This window comes from Anser brachyrhynchus (genome assembly GCF_964034855.1).
Source record: "Anser brachyrhynchus genome assembly, chromosome: 5".
NCBI classification, from domain to species: domain Eukaryota; kingdom Metazoa; phylum Chordata; class Aves; order Anseriformes; family Anatidae; genus Anser; species Anser brachyrhynchus.
In genome coordinates, this window is record NC_137699.1 from 32,351,028 (window position 1) to 32,370,525 (window position 19,498).

Below are 19,498 nucleotides of genomic sequence, written 5' to 3' on the forward strand. Positions count from 1 at the left end.
GCCCTATCTTGCACACGCACAACTGTGCACCATATATGCAGATAAAAAGCTGGTGTTGTTTCAAAGGGGGAAAAGAGGAGGGGAGGGAGTGTCCAAACAGTTCCCATTGGCTCCTGCAAAAGGAAAAAAAGCCCAAAGTATAAAAAAGAAGCAATTTCCCTAAGCTAAATATAGGAGCAGGAATGGAGAGGAATCGGACGTCAGTATCACATTTACATGAAGCATCTGACTCACTAAGTCAGCAGCAGCAGATCACCCCGTGCCCCCCCCTTTTACTTCTGCCTCTCCTCCTACCAGCTTCACTCCTGTTGTTCCCCAGATCCTAGTTCCTGAACATTTCCTCACTGTCCTCCTTGCACATCCCTCCAGTCTCAGCTGCCTTCCTCCACCCACTTTCTTCCTCACCCTTCTTCAGCAAGGTAATATCAAACAGATCTCTGCACAAGTCAGTTTTCTCCGTCCCTTCCCTCTGCAGGACACCCACCCCTCCAGGAAAATGAGAAGTCAGCAACTGTATTCCTTTCCCAAGTTATCCATCAACCAGCATTGCCCTATCTTGCAGGATGCGGGACCAGAGGCCGAGTTCACAGGTCCAATCCTCCCCTCCTAAATGTATATAGCTTATGCTGGAAAGAGAATGTTGTATGGAGGAGAGAAAACTCCATTAAGATGCCCAAACCAATTTTGGCTACCCCTCCCCCCCAATAGTTTCCTTTCATGCTGCTGCAAGGATAAATGAAAAGAGCAAACAGTCCCATCCCTTCAAAATTAGTCCATTTCTCACTTTCTGGCTCATACTCTGCTCTCTTCCCCAGACCCAAAGCTATTCAAATGAGACTGCAACAGCTTCCTACGCACAAAATGCATGAAAAAGAAAAAAGGCATTGATAAGAACAAAATCTTTTTTACACTGCACTGGTTGCCAAGGGAAGCTTGATCAGAGTGAAGCAGCGTCTACAAAAGCTGGTGTTAATTTTCTGTGTTGCAATTCTTCCTGCCAAAAAGCTTCTTTAATTCGTAGCCAGTACTGGGAGTGGGTTAACAGCGATGAGAGAGGATGTGCACGTTGACTATGTAACTGAATAGGTATTTTCATGCAAGCTATATTAATGAAATGCATTCTGAGAAGAAAGGCGTATCTGTTGAGACGTTAGGAGTTGGGTATCGTTGCCTGAGAATAAAAGGCTTCAGAGCTCCCTGCACCAAACCATGACCAAGAAGACCGGAAGAACGGCAGTTAGAGATGCAGAGAAATTCATGCTTCAGAAACAAACACAGGCTACTGGAAAGACACAACTGCTGAACAAGAAACCCACTTAAAAAAAAAAAAAAAAGTCATCCATACATGTAAGCATTGCTAGGCTAAGAGAGTAGAAATTTCTGGTTGCCAACCTGGGACATATCTGTTTTGCTAAAAAGGCTGGGTGGCACCCCAAACCTGCAGGACTGGGAACTAAAATGCAGCACAAAAAAGGCTCTGCTCCAAAAAACACAAGAATGGCCACACCAGATCAAACTCAGGTCCGGTATCTTGCCTCCAACAGCAGCCAAAAGCACAGGCCTAGGGAAGAACACAGCAGATTGTAAAGATACTTTCCAGACTGCTCTTCCAACCTCCAAGAATTTGGCAGTCAGAGCTATCTTAAGCCAGTGGGAGAAAGATTCTTGGTTTTGACCCATCTACCAGCAACAGCACAGCCTCAGCCAAACTGAGTTTTAGCCAGCTAGCTCCCACCTGCACAAGTCTCTCGCGTATTTAGACCAACCCATAAAAATGTAGAGCTTTGTGCCTTCAGGCCTCTCCTCTTCAAAATCTCTGACAAAAATGGGAGAAATCACAGGGGGAGCCTGCAAAACAGCATTGGTCCCCACAGCTTCCCCTGCCACACAGACACCACAGGGCATTTCTCTCCACAGGTCTTCTCCATCACACGTAATGGAAGCAGGAAATCCGATGAAAACCTGGTTGCACCCACACATAGAGAGGGAAAGCAACACAATAAATTCAGCCTAGAAGGTAGAGCAGAACTGACAAGAAGGATTTGTAGAAATAACCCTCAAAGGGACAAAGGCAGCCTCTGCTCCCCTGCCACCCAGCCCCTCCTGAACTCACACCAGTCATTACTGATAGCCCAGTCTGGACTTGTCTGAGGGAACACAAGATGAAGGAGCCTAATGACCTCTCTGCCCAGTGCCACCGCCTTTGCATAACCACAGGACAGTGCTCTGATTGCTGCCCTCAGCCGAGGCAGGGTAACACCGGTGCCAGCTCACTTCCCAGTCATCCTCCAATGCACTGAGAAGAGCAAAGCATGCAAGAGGACAACTGCTGCATCCCCAACTATGGCAGCCTCAAAATGCTCCTCCCAAAAACCTGTGCCTATGGGATCTGCTGGCCTCCATAGAAAGAGGCCACGGGGGGACAGGGCTTGGTGCTCCTGACTTTCACAACGCCAGTGCAGGTTCCTGCTGTGCACGGTGAACCACTTCCACTGGCAGCTCTCTGCAGCCCCTTTACATCTACCAGGCTGTTTCTTTAAAACAGCCAGCTGCGTGTCTGGCCTTAAGCTGCAGTTGGCAGGAAACAGATACACAGATTTGAAAAGATACCCAAGATACTGTAAAATAAGACATCCCAAACCTCAGTGCATAAGTGGATGAAAAGATCTAATATGGAGGAGAGGTTGTGAGTGTTTGCCAATCCAGGCCTCTCTTATTCCATAAAAAAGACAGCGCTGAAGTTTCAGCTCTAACAAGAACACAGAGAAAAACCTGGAGGGCTGAAGGACTCCTACCTGCCTCATACCAGAGCGAGGGCACTGCCTGTCATACGCAGTGGCCACTGTTATTTCCAACTGGTTCTACTGATCTCTCTTCAATGTATCCTCATCCCCTTGGAACAGAACTCCAACGCTAGGTTATTTCAAGGTATTTTTTAAGGGGCAGGGTGGAAGGAGGAAGAGTTTTAAGACTGGCAACCCTTCTAACACTGGCCAAGCATAAGCACAGGATGATGATTCAGGACAACAAAGCCAGGCTCCGCACTTCACACAAAATGGATGCACGGAAACAATGGATGCCCAGGTCCTGCCTCCCTTGTATAAGCCACATTCAACTCCCCAACAGCCATGCTGGAGCCAGAGACACAACAACAGTGCTCTCAGGAGGGTGACGGCTTTCTGCAGCACTGCACAACGAGGAGGCACCTCTCATGGCGGGCAGAGCTGGGCCACGTGGCCACTGTGAAAGATCTGGACAAGAAACATGTGGGGGGGAAACAGAGGGGTGAAACAAGCTCAGAGGAAAACCTAAACTAAGTCTAAAGCAGCGTACTAACCAGGAATTGTTAGAGTTGCAAGGAAGATGAAAATGACTCAAATTAATTGTTGTGGCTCACGGCTGCCTAGTCACCAGTGATTCAGCAGGAACTTCAGCTTCAAAACATCCTCGTTCCCTTCAGTGCTCCAAAGCCAGGAGAGGAAGAAAAACCTCCTGGATTAGAATTGTGCTGCTTAGGAACCTGGATAAAACCCTCTTCCAGCAGGCCTGAGGACAGGCCACCTCCTCTGCGGAACACCCCCTCTCCTCCTCCAGCCCGTAGCAGTGGGAGGCGAAACAACAAAGCCAAGCAAAGCAGCAGCCACACGTACGCACACTGAATTGTGTGTCAGCCTGAACATCTGAGCAGCTTCAAAGGACATACGGCATAGATGACACATGCATGTGCACCAATACATACACCTTCAAGCATACATACGTGTATATATACGCGTGGCTCATGACTGACTATATAAAATACTGAGTCCACATTCCTCCTTCTCCCTCCAAAACTACTCACTTCCCTTCAGGCGGGCAAGCGATGCCAGCAATACACCTACATGAACTTTCAAATCGACTGGGCTGGGAGTAGGAGTTGCAGAACTGTGTTTTATTTCAGTGCTCTTGGCAAACACCCACTGAACATTGCAAAGCAGCAGCAGCCCTGGGGGCTAGAGCAATGAGCAACTGATGACAGGAAGGCTAGAGGAATAAAAGGCTCACTGAGACAGTTCATGACAAGGAATTGTGCTGACCAGTTAGGCAGGAGAGACTGAGAAGCAGTAGAAAATGGAGCCTTGAGCAGAACCTGACTGGTCTCAGGTGCTACTAAGATGATTGAAGCAAAAAAACAGAACACGGCTGCAGACCTGAGGAGCTTTCACCAGGGCAGTGAATGTAACTTTTTCCAGGATGGATGCTCTGGAATCACAGCATGCTGAGGTGTTGTTCATTTTGAGAAAGGGCTTGTCTCCATACACTGAGGACTTCTCCCAGAGTTATGGCTGACACAGGCACGTCAACAAGCAGAAGAGAACATCTCTCAGTCCTTACAGAGCAGCCAAGACACCTGCTTCAGGGATCTCCTGCTCCCCAGCCATGCTCCACCCCTCCCTCCTCTAACTCCCAAGAGCCAGTTCCTCTTCCACCAGCAGCTGGCCGACAGCCCCAGACTTGTCTTCCATAGCACAAGTGAAAAACCGGAGGTGCCAAAACCCCTGTGTTTGGGGGAGGAGGATGAACAGCAAGAAGCTGCAAACAATGTAGCCCTGTAACATGGTATTGCCATTCTCAGCAACAGGCTGTGGGCTTTGTACTGAGCCTGAAAGCCCTCAGGCCTGTGGGGCTTGCTCTGTCTGAACTTTTCTTGACCTGCCTATAGCTTTGTTTCACTTGGGTTAGCTGTGACAGCAGTTTCTCTAACTGGCCAGGTGTCTGTGGCTCATTTGTTTTACTTCTGTTTACCTTTGTGTGATACAGCCACGGTTTTATATAAATAACAGTAACAAGCAGATACTTTATGTAGAATGTGGTATTTACAACCAACACAGTGATGTACTGGAGAGAAACGCAGGCACGGTGTGATAGCAGAGGCCTTGAGAAGCGGAGAGGCAATGCTGCACAGAGCAGTAGAGGCGTGGGGTGATAAGAGGTGAGGCACGTGCTTGGCAGCAGAGACCCCACGGCTCTGGGCAACTCACCCACGGTCAGAGAAAGTAATACAGACCTGGAGCTGGACAAAACTGGAGTAACAAAGAAACAATACCTAACATGCATAAAAGACACCATACAAAGTGAATTCAGAAGTAACATGGAGCTGCAGACCAGCTAGGAAACAGAAAGGTGTAAAAGCATGTTAGCAAGTATTTTAATAAAGTCACCTCAAACGGACCCTGGAGTGAGGAAGAAGCAGGCAGCCACATCCACATCACATTCCTCCCTGTGAAGGACTACACAGGCTGAACACTTACGGTTTTACCCTCTAGCTACTGCCTTTGAAGATCCAGAGGAAGAACACAAGGGTGAGCATAACGCCATGCACAAGGGACAGAAATGAAGAAATGAGTTGCAGTTTTAGTTGTATTATCCCCATTACTGAGACTTTCTGTATAGAAGTATTCTAACGCATTATTATTCTCTTTTTCATATAACAGTGGTAGATTAATACTGGTTCCTGAATCACAGTTCTGAGATTTCAGTTATATTAACAATACACTATTGCCTTTTTGATATATACGTGCGCACACACGTATATAAGGGGTGTTTCCTCTTTGTCACGCTCAAAATGCTTACAGGCAAAGTCCAAAGGCAATGCCTGGGAGAAGAGGAAAGAAAATGCACAGATCTAGGGGAAGAGGAAACAGTCAAAGACAAGAGAAGAAAAGAAGAAACTTTTCTTTTGTTTTTAATAAAAAAACAAGTAGTCATTCAGAGGGGAAGACAAGAACGACACAGATATAGAAAAGCAAAGTTTACAAGAAAATTACTGCAGAATCATGAAATCGGCCAGCAAGCTGTGAGCAGATTCAGCTCTCCAGCCCAACTGAGAAAGGTTGGGAGCTCCCCCCGAGGCACCCTCCTGGGAGCGAGCAGCTCCCTGAAAAGATGCACAGCCCCAGCTGGGATTACACAAGAACATCAAGATTTACACTTCAGGTCTGCGCTGACTTCCCTGTAAGTGCAGTTCCTACCATGCCACAAAGCCTTGAAAGCTGAAGTTTCTTCCTTTTAAAACCGAGTCGCAGAGGAAAACCACATCCCACTTGCAAACAACTGGCCAACACCTCTGTTTCCAGCAGCAAGTGCAGCCAGAGGATTCCCTCACCACACCAGAGCAGCTCCTGGGCACCACGGAGAAAGCTCTATGCATCAAACTCATCAGCTGGGGCAGGCGAACGTGGCAGCTCGTGGCAGGTGCCTCGGGGCTGTAATTGTTTTACCGCTAGCAGTCAGCGTAGCCGATATTACAGTGACATCAATCACGAGAGCAAAACAAGGAGTAATGCGATTTAACTCCCCCTGGTCTCATCTAATTAACCCTCCGGAAGAAGCAACCAGCAGCAGGGCTGTCTCGCAACCCCCTCCCCACAGCCATTGTCCCCCTGCGAGGAGGCTCGGGCAGGCAGCAGGCAGCAATGCGCTGTGGCAGGCCCCTGGGGCGGCCAACAACCCAGTGCTGCTCTCGCCTGCATTCCTGAGCAGACACAGCAAAAGCTCCGCTGTGGCAGAGAAACTGGAGCAGCTTTTCCCTCTGAATGCTTCGGTAAGCATAATTCCTGCAGTATCTACACAAGAGCGTCGGAGACGAAACAACCCCGCTTCTTTGACAGCGTGGCATTAAGGAATTGCCCGCTCCCAGCAGTCAGCTGCTGTTAGCCTCATCTCGGCGTCCTCGGGCAGAAGGCTGCCAGGCACAGCAAAACGGCAAGGGAGCCTCCTGCCAACTCTGCCCGCTCCAGAGCCCTCCAAGCCCAGGCTGGCTGCTGCTGGAAGAGGGGGCACGAGAAGCTTGCTGGGACCCATGCTCCAAGGCCCAAAAGCTCAGAGCTCTGTCCAGCTCTGCCCCAGCAGTGTGGCTTCCCCAAGCAGGAACAGCTCGGATGTTCTCAGCTTGGCAAAACTCAGTTCTGCCTACATGGTGTTTTGTAGGAGCCCTGTGACATCTGTGGCTTTAATGGAGGATGAACATTCACCTCTGCTTTGCCTGTAGCTCGGATAATATAGAGTACTTTAACTGCACTCAGATTTTTTTTCAGAATAGCTAATGAGCAGTAGTTGTCATAAGACCTGAAAAGACAACTTTCCTGGAAGGAGAAACAACCATGATAAGATCCCTCTGCTTTCTCATACACCTCTCCCTCATCACAGAAACGTGGCACGGTTGGAGTGCATGGAGCATTGGGTCAGCACTGTCAAAGCATGCTGACCAACACTGGGATTTGGACAAGGAATCAGCTGATGCCAGCCCTGCCAGGCCCTGGCCGCCAGCAGAAGCAGCAGGCAGTGCCCGGAGCAGGCTGGGGCACTGGGCACACGCTGCGGGGTGCAGCCGCCAGCGCTGGCCCACGGGGAGTGCCAGGTCCCGTGTCTGGTTCCTAAGCAATACTCACTGCACTCATGGGCATGCTCACGGTTAACAAAATACACCACTTCTTGGCACTTCTTAGCCATCCTGTCGAGCAGGATGCTGCTTCACCTTTAACTTGTTGCCTTTCTGACATGGCTGAAACCTGAGACTATCCCCAGTGCCAGGTCTTCCAGGAAGAGGGAAACGAGCGTCTCCCCCTTGTTCACACCTGCCGACGGGGTATGTACTTTGGACTCCACGTACTTCTTTCAAGTTAAACTCCACAATTTGTGTAAAGGTTGCCAGGAGACACAGAGCTTGTTTTGAGATTCTTAGAGAGGGTGGAGCTCAACCAAGGCGGTTGGTATCTCATTTTCATCCCAGACTTCGCCGTTCAGTCCCCATTCCCCCCCCCTCGCTCTTATGCAAGCTTAGGACTTGGCTCACAAGCCCGTCCTGTTGCCACACCAAGGCAGTGGTTGCTGGGAGGTTGGGCTGCTCTAGGGGCATGGAGCAGGTAGGGAGGCACGCAGGTTGCTACCTGCAGGCACAAGGCTCTCAGCCTGCCCCCTCCTTTCTCAGGACACAGCCAACCCCAGGGGCTTGCAGGGCATCGAGCTGAGAAAAGGCCTGCGTGTTCCCAAATAGCCAAGCTTTGCAACTGCTCCTCTTCCCTATCCCAAGGACACGCAATAGATTGCCAAATCAGTCAAAGCTTCCCACTTGCAGAGCTCTACCAGAGCATACAGCGCTGTTTTTAAATAAAGCAGGCATGTTTGTTCTCTCACCGCAATTTCTTTGTGCATAAACTGTGAATGACCCTCACTATGGGACTGCTTGGTTAATGAGATCAAAGCACAAAGCAACAAACTGGCCATCCACAGGGGATTAATTTCTAGCTTGCCTCCCAGTTTAGAATTCAAATGTAATTGGCACATTTTGGTACACAGTGAAAGAGTGAGGACAACCAATGTTTCTGTTGATAAATAAGGGAGGCTGAAGTCAGCTATGAAAAATAAAATCATTAAAAGAGCAGCTGTTGTAGCTACTCTGACAGGCACGATAACACTCTTATGTTGAGGGGACACTAACATTTACCCTGGAACTAAGATGGATGCAGGAGCAAATATGTATTATATAGTTCTCCTTGATACAGTGTGTCAGGCAGCCTGCACAGCAGCAAACCCACAGGACTCCTCCACGCTGCCCTACCTTTCCCTGCTCACAGCCTCTGGAATCCAGCACAGGAAAACTTCAAGGGCAGTTAAGTGCTTTTTCTTTGTCACAAGAATTTTCATTGCAGTCTTGCAAAGATAAAAGCGTTCCCACTTCCCTTCTCTCACTTTCTTCATCACTAGCATTTTTGGCAGCAGCCAGAACCCACATTCTAACATAAACTTTCTTCAGGGCTCAGCTAACACTTCTGGCCCCCCAACAGAGGCATGGGGCTGAAGCTCCCCACCCAGACTTATCCCACCCATGCTACCCACCTTTACCTAGGGCTAGCTCACACCACCGCAGCATCATGCACAGAAAAAAAAAAACCTCCCCAGGATTTTCCCCTCCCCAGGATTTCCGTCACTGGACGTGAGAGTACATTCATGCTGTGATTTTTTTATTTTTATTTTTAATAATCAAAGAAATGGCAAGTAAAAACGCTCTGATGCTCTGTGATGGTGGGAGAAGTAAGGTAAGGACTGTTGCACAGTACAGCATCTTTTAGTCATCTGTTTAATACCCAGCTCCTAATACCTACAGCTCCCTAAAGGAGGAAAAAAAAAGTTACTTTTATTTTTAGAAAAAGGTGCAAGCCTGCCCCCAACCTCTAATTTTCAAGGCAAGGAGGAGGAGGAGAAGGAATTAAGAGTTACCAGCTCAGCTCAAAGCAGGGTTGCCTACCAGGGGCAAGGAAGTGTTCACAGACAATTTATTTGGGGAAAATGTAGCTGCTCCTGCTCCTTCACTCCCTCCCCAGAGAATTGCTGGTGAATGAATGAGAAACATATCCCAACCCAAAGAGTTCCATTACAGCCAGACCATTCTCTCAAAAATAAAATCTATATTCGGTCTAAACATCAAAAACTATCTGGCAACCCTAACAGGTGAAGGTTTCCTATTAGGGCTTTTAGGGTTGTGGTTTGGATTGTTTGTGCGTGGTTGGTGAAACCTCTGCTACCAAAAGTCACCAGACTTCAGCTATTGAGTCCCTGAGCCCAGTGAGCGTGGGTATCGCTGGTCAGCAGGGAGGTTCCTCCCACTGAAAGCACTGCAAGAAGAAGGGCAGATTGCTGCTCTCTCAGCACTTCAGGAGTTCCTGTAGCCACATAGGAATGTAAGCAGCATGGACGTATGCTGCGCTGAGCACAGCTGCACACTGCAAGCCCTTGCTGGTGCCTGGCAGAAAGGAGGAAGCATGTAAACACAGATAAGCACAGGCTCACCCCGACAGGACGGGAGCAGAGTTGATGTGCAAAGGGAACACTTCAGAAGAAAAGATTTGTAGCACATGGCTTCTGTGCAAGGACAGGGATAAGCAGGCGTGTTGGTACCTGGCAGCTTGAGGGAGGATGCCATACCAGAACTACTGCTGCCAGAGCCTCGAATAGTAACTGGGACAGTGTCACATTTCAGCTCTGTTTGTCCTGAGGCTCTAACAGCTGGCTTTTTGGTGCATGTGACAGAATAGCGATCCAGCTTGTGGTAACTGGAAGGCTAGACTACCGTATGGTACTTTGGAGAAATACCCTTTCCCTCCAAGGGGTAATTATGATAGAGAGATTTAAGAGGTAAACCGTATTCCTGTTTCATCACTCTGAAGGATCTGCTATTACTGGGGAAGGGAGGGAGGGAGGGAGGGGTTTGCCCACTTTTTGGATGCTTTCAGGACACTGAAACTTCATGGTATTCACTTTTGGCACAGAAAAAAATTGTGTTGTTTGGTTGTAAAGGCCCAACTCAAACCCAGCTGCAGTCACAGCTCTTCAGTTCAAGTTATTTTTAACAATCTAAACAAAGGGGATTTTCTTATCTTCCTCTCTGGGTCCACAAGCACAACTGTGCCAGCTGGAAAAGTCTCCCCATATGGCATGTGCAACCACAGTATCCTCATAGAAGAAGTGCATTAACAACAGCCCAGATTCCCGGGAAACAGGGAGGAGGAAAAAGGTCTAACCCTTGGAAGATGACTCTACCATTTTTAAAAGGACAAAATAAGCTGCCTCTGGTGTGGCAAAAGCAGATGAAATCTACCTTGAACCACAGACTTCTGCTTGTTTTCGGGTAGGTTTCTATAATTTTTACAATACTGCAGGATCCTCCTTTAGAAGTGAACATACAACGACAGCTCAGAAATTCTTCAAAAGTCTGAGTGAAGTAAAATTAAAGGAGCCAACACCAGCAGAACTGCATTTATCTACTGGCCATCCAGTAGTTCAAGTATCTTAGTGTCCCTGTACCTACCCCAAGCTGCACATGGGATAGGGTTCAATGACATTACCACTTACACTAGGGAAAAATGAGTGAAGAGCTGTACCTGCACAAAGCTGCAGAGCTTTGCACAAACTGCACGCATATGAAGAGGTACAAAGGGTCCATAAAGAAGCGGATTCCTTCTGTGCACCTCTAGCTTTCTACAGCCCACTGCTATTGAAGCATCCAAGCAAAGTGATCTGTTAGTTAAGAAAAAATATGCTCTGAAGAAAGGCAGGAATGCTTGTCACCTTAGGATTTCATTGTTCCATGCAGCCACCAATTCTAACCTGGCCACGATGTTCGTAAGTCTTGAAAAGATCCCAATTCAAAACAGAATTTCGCCGTGGTCACCAGCAGTCCTCTACTAGATCTGCCCCTCACAATTCATTCCAGTACACAAGGTGTTGAAACGCTTCCACTTTCCAGAGAAAAGGAGAAGAGCAAGGCAGGATCTTCATCATGCCTTGTAACGTTACGCAATGTCTATCTTTAACGTTACTCTTTCATTGTGGGTTTTATGCAGCTTAAGGTAAAGGAAAATTCTTCTAAACTGATTACTGCACAACATAATAAATTATCTATATAATGATGGAAAATGATGAGTAAGACATTCCAAGAGGCTCCACATGTGGATATCTGGAAACCACTTCGCCTTACAGCTTGTCTACCAGAACTGGAAAGAGGTATTTGGGAGCAAACCAACAACCACTTCTGGAAAATAAATAAATAAATTCCTCACTCATCAGCTTCCAATGGGATTTACCACTCAATTACGTGAGAGCTCCACACATGCTAAGCAGACTCCTGGATGGATTAAAACCGATTCACTCATTTCCTGCTGTGCTCCTCCCCTTCCTCCCTTTGCTGTGACACAGACCGTTGTCACTGCCCTGCCGGTGCCGGACCTGGCATTCACCTCCTTGGATCTGTGGACCGGGAGCAGGAGTGTTATGACTCAGGAGGGCTGACGGAGCTCAACAGGCTTCCACTCGGCACTGCGAATCCACCAGGGATGAGGGGTGGAGCAGAGGGAAACAAAGTGAAATGAGAACAAGAGATGGTGGCTCGATGCTGCCGCGGCATGGGTTGGCACAGGAGTTGGTACAGAGTTGGCACAAGGGTTGCTGCCCTGGTGTCCAACATGCATGGAACAGTAGCAGTAAAACAAAATTTGACTCAGCCGTGCAGCTTTCTGACTGTGAACACATCGTACCAGTACTCAGGTCTGGGTATTAGTTGTCCTATCTCAAAAAAACTCAAGGCGATAAAGCTGAAGCAAGAAGGCTAGCTCTTAGACAAGATCTCGTGGCAAACAGCAGCAGGAGAAGAGACTTACTATCTTCATCTTAAGTTTGATCATTTAGCTCCTTCTTTTATTGCCCCCTCTTCCCATTTGCAAACAAGGGTAAATCATTAGGAAATGGTTACAGAACATGGGGGTGTCCAATCCCCATGTTCAGAAAACGTACTGCACATGCACAGAGCTAGCCAGGGGCTGCATCTGTACTGGCAACAGTTAATTCTGAGAATAACCCAAAGAAACTCAGTTCGCTGTCTCAGAGAGGAGTGACTATATTAAACTCGCATGTGGCTTTAGAGTTGTAGCTTGTAAAGAGACATGGCAGAGACGAAGGTTGAAGATCATCAACTCGTTACATGCACTCTGGTTCAAATACAGATTTCCCCATCAGGAAGACCAATGTGAAAAAAAAAAAAAAGATTTCTATCAGAATAGCTGGGAATTGATGAGCAGAGCTAGAGAGAGGCCTAAGCTGGCCAGAACGTGAGAGTGTTTGAAAGACACTGTACGCTGAACAGCACAAAGCACTACTTTCCTGCTCCTACAGAGGAAAAAGCACGGGCTGTTCTCCCCAGCAGGTATCCCACATGAGGACAAGGTTCTCAACCAGCTGCCACGACCAACTGCGAGCCAAGGAAAGAGGAATAAAGAGAAGCAAAATAAACCAGCCACACCAGCCTACAAGGCTCAAAAAACAACAAACACACCCCCAAAAAATAGATAAGCTGACTCAAGCTATTTAAGTAGCTGGTATGGAATTTAAATGGATGGATATTTTCCCCTTTCAAAAGGTTTGTTTTTTCTTCCCCCTTTTTTAATGCTAGTCATCAGTAACCTCAGAGGATTTTCTAAGCTTTGTTTCCATTCTTGTTTCTAGGAAACAGAACCTCAACTAGCTACTGGGGCGGGGGGGGGGAAAGAAAAAGAAAGAATAAACCAAAATGAAAGAAAGACAGAGAAAAAGTGAAGTGGAAAACAAACTGGGGAAAAAAAATGTACAGAGCACCAGGCCTGCCACAAGAAATAAAAATATTCAACACATTTCTGTCCCCCTCACTCCTCCCACAAAGCCGACTTTGTCACTCGCTGCATAACCCTACCAGAGATCAAATTAGGCAACTTTGGGTTTATTATACTTGTCAGCATAAGAACAGGCAAGCATGGGCAGCAGATGTAAAACCTTAGGGGAGGGGAGGAGGTAATTTTCTCTTGTATGTTGTCTTGTCTCCCAAGACAACAGCCTTATATGAAAGTGGTGGCCTAAAATATCTGGAGCACTCTGTGCCTTTAGCCTTTCTGGCAGGCATGAAGAAAAAAGCTTCTTATAACACAAGCATCACACTAAAACAATACCAGAGCAGCAAAGCTGCCACTGGAGGAGTGAAAGCCTCATTAGGGTCAAAGAAGAGAAAGGATAAAAGGTTCAAAAGCCAGCAAGAAGGAAAGAAAATAATGTTACATTCAGCTCTTTGGCACCAGTGTAGAGATGGAATGAGCTCAGGTTGCGTTGGGAACTGCTACTTTCAGGAGATTCAAAAACACCAGGAAAGAGAAAATCCAGAAAAGCATTGTATTTAAAAAAAAAATTACTTTAGACAAACCAGAGACCAGAGTAAGATTCTGTTCAAAGAACACCAAAGCTTGTAGTACACAAGTCCTCATTCAAACAAGCATTTATATGCCTGGTTTGGATAAGTCAGGATGCCTGTGGCAACTGTTTTGATCTCAGCCAAATGAACCTAGGCATGTTGAAAGAGTTCTTAGGAAAACAGAGAGCTGTTACGTAAATTCACCTTTTGGGGGTACGACAGATTGGAGGAGCAAAGCTTCTGCATGTCAGGATTACAAAACCTCAGTACATGAACAGAGGGCTGAGGAAATCACTGGAGCACGGCTAATGATGACCAAGTTGCACGGTCAGGTCATGAACCCTACTCAGTCTGCAAAATCAGTCTCATGTAAGAAGTTTCAGTGTCCAGTAAATTCAAGCAACTAGGAACTAAAATAAATAAAGCCAATGAACTAGTAATGCCAGGATTTCTGCAAATCACCCAGGTGAGATAAATTCACTAGAAATAAGAATGGAAAGGGAGAAAATTTAACAAACTGAACCTGCATCAGCTTGTAAGGTGTGCAGCCATACCTCTCTCACGTTGACTTCTAGGTTAAATTAGCGAAAGGAGATCGTCTTGACTGTAGCAAATCACACTGACATCGCAAAACAGGCTAGCTGTGGCACAAAAGCAGCAAGTCATAAAAGCCACCAAATTCTTACAAAATATCTGGCATATTCCATAGGTTTCCTGCCCAGGCCAAGAGATGCTACCACCACCAAGTGTGAACAAGAATCCCTCTGTAAAGCCCTAAGGAATCACATAGCCTTTTAATTATCCAAAAGAATCCCCAGGTGTCCTCAAGCTTGATTACATTCGTGTTTGGCATGCACCAGCTCATAAGAGATCACTGCTAATAAAACTCATCTATCTTCAGCTATCCAGGAGTCCAAAACACCTCATTTTACCACACATGCTTTCTTCTCTCTCTGTCTCCTTTTCATTATCAAGTGTGAATATATTCAGTGTCAGAAAAGATTCAGAGGAAGAGGCAATACAACGGAATATATCTGCATGTCTCTGAAGAGTTCAAGCATAAAGGATGCTGTCAAGCACACATGCAGAACTCAAACTGTCTTTAGTTTAACTATATAAAATGCTTTAAGAAAAAAGAACCTCACACACACACCCCCCACACATACACCGTGGTAAGAGGAGAAGAAAAAAATGGCCTCGTAAGACTCAACTAATGAAATCCATCTCAATATACTGCAGAAAAACTAGGAGAAAGCAATCAAACTGTGGTTTGTTCAGCTGCATTTACCTTCAGGACTCAGAAGTCCATGTGAGGGTCCTTTGGAAGCTCTTTGGCTTTACCGTTGATGCAGCCCAAATGCTGACATGGCTCCCCTCATCATAGCTAATGAGTGTTAACAAGGAACAGAAACCTTGCTCCCAAGGGCTCCTGACAAAGGAGTGCATGCACTGGGCAGAAGAGAACAGGGCAGGCAGGACAGTCTGTAGCCACCCCAGCTTAGAAGTTCCTTTGAATCTTACCGAGCCAAGACTGCACCTGTCTCACCATCTTTGGTTCTTGAAAGGCTTTGGCGTAACAAACCGGCCTATTCACAGTTAGGACCATTGGTTGATGGCATTGCAAGGCCACTCTCAATTGTCTTTGAAAGGTCATGGAAACTGGGAGAGGTTTCTGAATATACTGGAAGAAGGCCAATTTCATTCCCATCTTATTTCTTGTGCTTCTTGAAGATGTCAGAAACTACAGGCAGGTCAGCCTTGCCTCAGTCTCTTTGAAGGTGATGGGACAACTAATCTTGGAAACCATTTACAACCACATGAAGGACAAGAACATGATAAAGAGTAGTTAATATGGATTTATGAAGGGAAAATCATGCATGCTTAACCAACGTGATAACCTTCTACAGTGAGGTGACTAACTTGGCATGTGAGTGGGGAGTAGTGGACGTTGTTTACCTGAACTTTAATAAGGCCTTTTACATTGTCTCTCATAATGTTATTAAAGACGAGCTGACAAAGTACAGGCTAGGTAAGTACACAGTGAGGTGGACTGAAAACTGGATGAATGTCCAGGCCCAGAGGGTTGTGATCAGCAGCACCAAGTCCAGTTGGGGCAAATCCCTAGAGGTATACCCCAGGAGTTGCTCCTGGGGCCGTTACTGTTTCATCTCCTTATTAATGACCTGGAGGACAGGGCAGAGTGCACCCTCAGCAAGTTCACAGCTGATACAAAATCAGGAGTGGCTGACACCAAAAGGCTGTGCTGCCATTCCAAGCAACCTGGACAGGCTGGAGAATTGGGCCAATAGGAACCTTATGAAGCTCAACAAAAGGAAACGCCAAGTCCTGCACCTAAGGAGGAATAACCCCAGGCACCAGTACATGCTGGAGGCTGACTGGGTGTAAGGCAGCTCTGAAGAAGAGAACTTTGGGGTCCTGGGGAACAACAAGCTGATCATGAGACCGCAATGCACCCTTGTGACAAAGAAGGCCAACAAACAGCCTTCTGGGCTGCGCTAGGAAAAGCATTGCCAGCAGATCGAGGGAGGAGATCCTTCCCCTCTACTCAACACTGGCGAGTCCAAATCTGGGGTATGTGTCCAGTTCTGGGCTCTCCCATATAGAAAAAATCCAGACTTGTTGGAAAAAGTCCAGCATAGGGCCACAAGGATAACTGTGGGATTGGAGCATTTTTTTATGTAAGAGGTGACTGTTCAGCCTGAAGAATAAGGCTCAATGCGTAAAAGCATCAGATGAGATTGATTGAAGAAGAGGGAGCCAGACATTCCTCAACAGTGCCCGTGGAGGGAACAAGAGACAATAGGCAGAAGCGAAAATACATTAAAATCTATTTGAAAACAAGAAAAGAAAAAAAAAAGTCCACTGTGTAAGTAACCAACACTAGAAACAACCTGCCCAGAGAGGTTATGGTGCCTTCATCTGAGGAGATATTCAGGAGCTGCCTGGACATGGTGCTGGACAAGCTGCTCTAGGTGACCCTCCTTGAGCAGGGGCTTGGCTGAGATGATCTCAAGAGGTCACTTCCAACCACAATGATTCTGCAAACTAGGATACTGGCCAGGAAGGGCGAAAATTTCTAGCCAGTTTTATCAACCCCCACCTCTTATTTCAGCAAGATATACAGAATCCTCAAGTGTAGCTAGCCTCTTTCTTGGGTGATTGAAAACATCATCCATAATTCTTGTGGAAGTTCCCTTCTTCTAATTCCAGCTTTCATATTTAAGAGTATGCCTACGCAATGCCATTTGGCAGTGGCCATACCACCCTCTCTCTTCTCCTGTAGCTTGCTGACCAGCAGAATAAACTAGCTCAGAGAAAGAGACAAGCTCCAGCAATCCAGTTTAGTGCCAGCAGGAACATCTCCACGACACCACATTGGGCAGTGAAGACTTTTCCTGAAAGGTCGCTCTTTTGTCGACCCAATCTATTTCCACTGCAGTATTGTATCTTCCCATCTCAGTCATAGTCACCTCCCATCTCAGTAGTCGTGCCTCCACCGGCGGGGTAAATATTGTACTGAAAACATGTTTTCTCTCCCTTGCTTTTTCAAAAAGAGGGTACACTGAGACATCAACCTGCCTCTCTCACAGTGCTTTTACAATTTTTCAGGTGCTACCTTCTTTCAGATGACTCCCATTCCGCAGACCAGCAACTCTGACATGCTCTCCTCCTCCATGGGCATACACTCTGCGTAGGCTCCACCTTCAGCAGGATCAGGATCTGGCCCAGGATGTCTCCAATTTTGCTAAACATGCAACTAACAAAGCTACCTCCCCAACCCTCAGCTATCTCACTCTAGGCATCTCTTTTGCTGTCCACCAGTGTCTCCATCTAGATATCTCTACTTGCACTTGGACCATGGTTGATAGAAGGGTTGCACTCCAGAGAACCCCCATGCAAGGGGCTGTCAGCATGAGATCTTTCTCCACATTTGGATGAGAAACACAGCAAGTTATGAATCGTAAGGCATGTACAAGAAGGCTTTTGTCAATTCACTGAAATCATCACCTGCACCATTAGGTACTCACTGGCTTGAGCATCCCACTGAGTTATGTGCAAGGTCAGCATACTACAGAGCATAGTTAAAAAGCCCACAATGTAGTTAATACCTAGCTTAGAGCAAGAGGTGGGAAAGGGATTCCATAAATGGGATACCATTAAAACTCATCAGGTAAAATGCAGTCCTTCTCCCTTGCTAATTACACTAGCAGTGCTGATGCTCATCATTCTCCTGTGTTAAGAGACTAAAGAATGGTAAATAGTCTCCCCATCGAAGGCCATACTGGAAACACCCTGGATATTTATGCTGATTTATCAGTCCTGGTTAATCTTAGCTTTGAAGAATGTGGTTTGTGACTCACCCTGCTGGATAAGCAACGAGGCCAGTTCTGGGGTCGCAGGCTAATCCTCTGCCTCCCGACACAGTTATCCCCAACACCTTCTCCAAGGTCACCTAGCGCATGTGAAAAAGAAAACAAGAAATATCATGAGATACGAGCGCGCTTCAAATGGACCCATAAGTGGACGCTGATGGTGTGGCACTTTATAATGGCACTGAGAAGAATCATAGCTCCCAGAAATTCAGAGCACCTATAAATTCACTGACAAGCACCCCGGCACAGAACAAGTGTTTAACCCTCCTCTATCTTCAACATAGGCACAGTAAAATACTGCTGGGGTACAGAGAAGGAGTTATCGATCCGCCAATTATTGTGTCTGCGCCAGAACATTGCCAAATATTGCAGAGGACTGCACGCAGCAATTAGTACACAGTGAGAAGCTGGGGTGCACATTCACTGCCCTGCAATTCCCATCCTCCCAGCATGAGCAGCAAAACACTTTCTCCCCAGTTATCTTCCTGGAAATCTTTTCCAGGTTGCTGCAGTCTTTATCTCCTCCATCCAGTGGTAGGTGGTTCAGTGTGGTCCCAGTCCATATTCCTAGGAGCTGAAGAGTCATTTTTTCCCACAGTGCTTGAACTAGAAACCACATCCATTGGACAAACACATCCCTCCCCAGGAATCTCAAGAGACAGAATAGCTCACATTATTGGGTTCACAAGCCCATATACCAATGGCCCACTCAAGAGACAGCAATCCAAAATGCTTGCTTTCCCCCCGAGCAAAAATCCCAACTATTTCAAGAGAAGAAATGAAATGCAACTGGGAAGAGCTACTTGGAAGACAGAAATTCAGAGTCAGGCCTCTGTGGCAAGAAGCCAGGAACAGCAAAAACAAAAGCTGGGGGGACAGGGAGGAATAAGACATTTCAGGGAGTGCACTCTGGCAGAGGAAGCATCAGAATGCAGCACTCTCCCAAAGCAAAAGGCTGCAGCGAGATTACACTGCACAACGTCTGGTCTGTGACATGAAAGGACCCAGCCTCTGAGCAAAAAGCAATTTTCAGCCTTGGGATTGTTCTGACAGACACAAAAGTATTCTCTTTTCTTTACATTTGCACAGCTTGATTTTATTTATTATATATTTTATGCATACATTCCTCCTCAGAACTGCTGTCCCTGCCAAATTCATGGATTTTACTGGGTCACAGCCTTCTGTTTTTAATTATCATCATCTAAGTTATATTTGGTTAAGGCCTTAAGGCATGGACGCGGCATAAGCAGTCCCTATTGTAATAATTACTACAATCATTAATGGCTGCCCTGAAGACCAGCATCTTGCATTTATACCAACATGGGGCAAAAGAGGTAGGGGCAGGGCAGGCTTCCCCACA

The 19,498-nt window shown here is 46.7% G+C and overlaps 1 protein-coding gene across 6 annotated transcripts in view; it reads right to left on the reverse strand.

Moving 5' to 3' along the window:
* MAPKBP1 (mitogen-activated protein kinase binding protein 1) overlaps positions 1-19,498 on the reverse strand; it is a 96,796-nt gene that overhangs the window by 52,250 nt on the left and 25,048 nt on the right. For 5 of the 6 annotated variants that reach the window (XM_080596195.1, XM_080596190.1, XM_080596192.1 and 2 more), the window contains exon 3: positions 18,127-18,218. The exons of the other annotated variant lie outside the window; for it this stretch is intronic. In XM_080596195.1, coding sequence (XP_080452321.1) covers positions 18,127-18,218 — 92 coding nt within the window. The remainder of the gene's footprint in view (positions 1-18,126; positions 18,219-19,498) is intronic. 6 annotated transcript variants of the gene reach the window in all.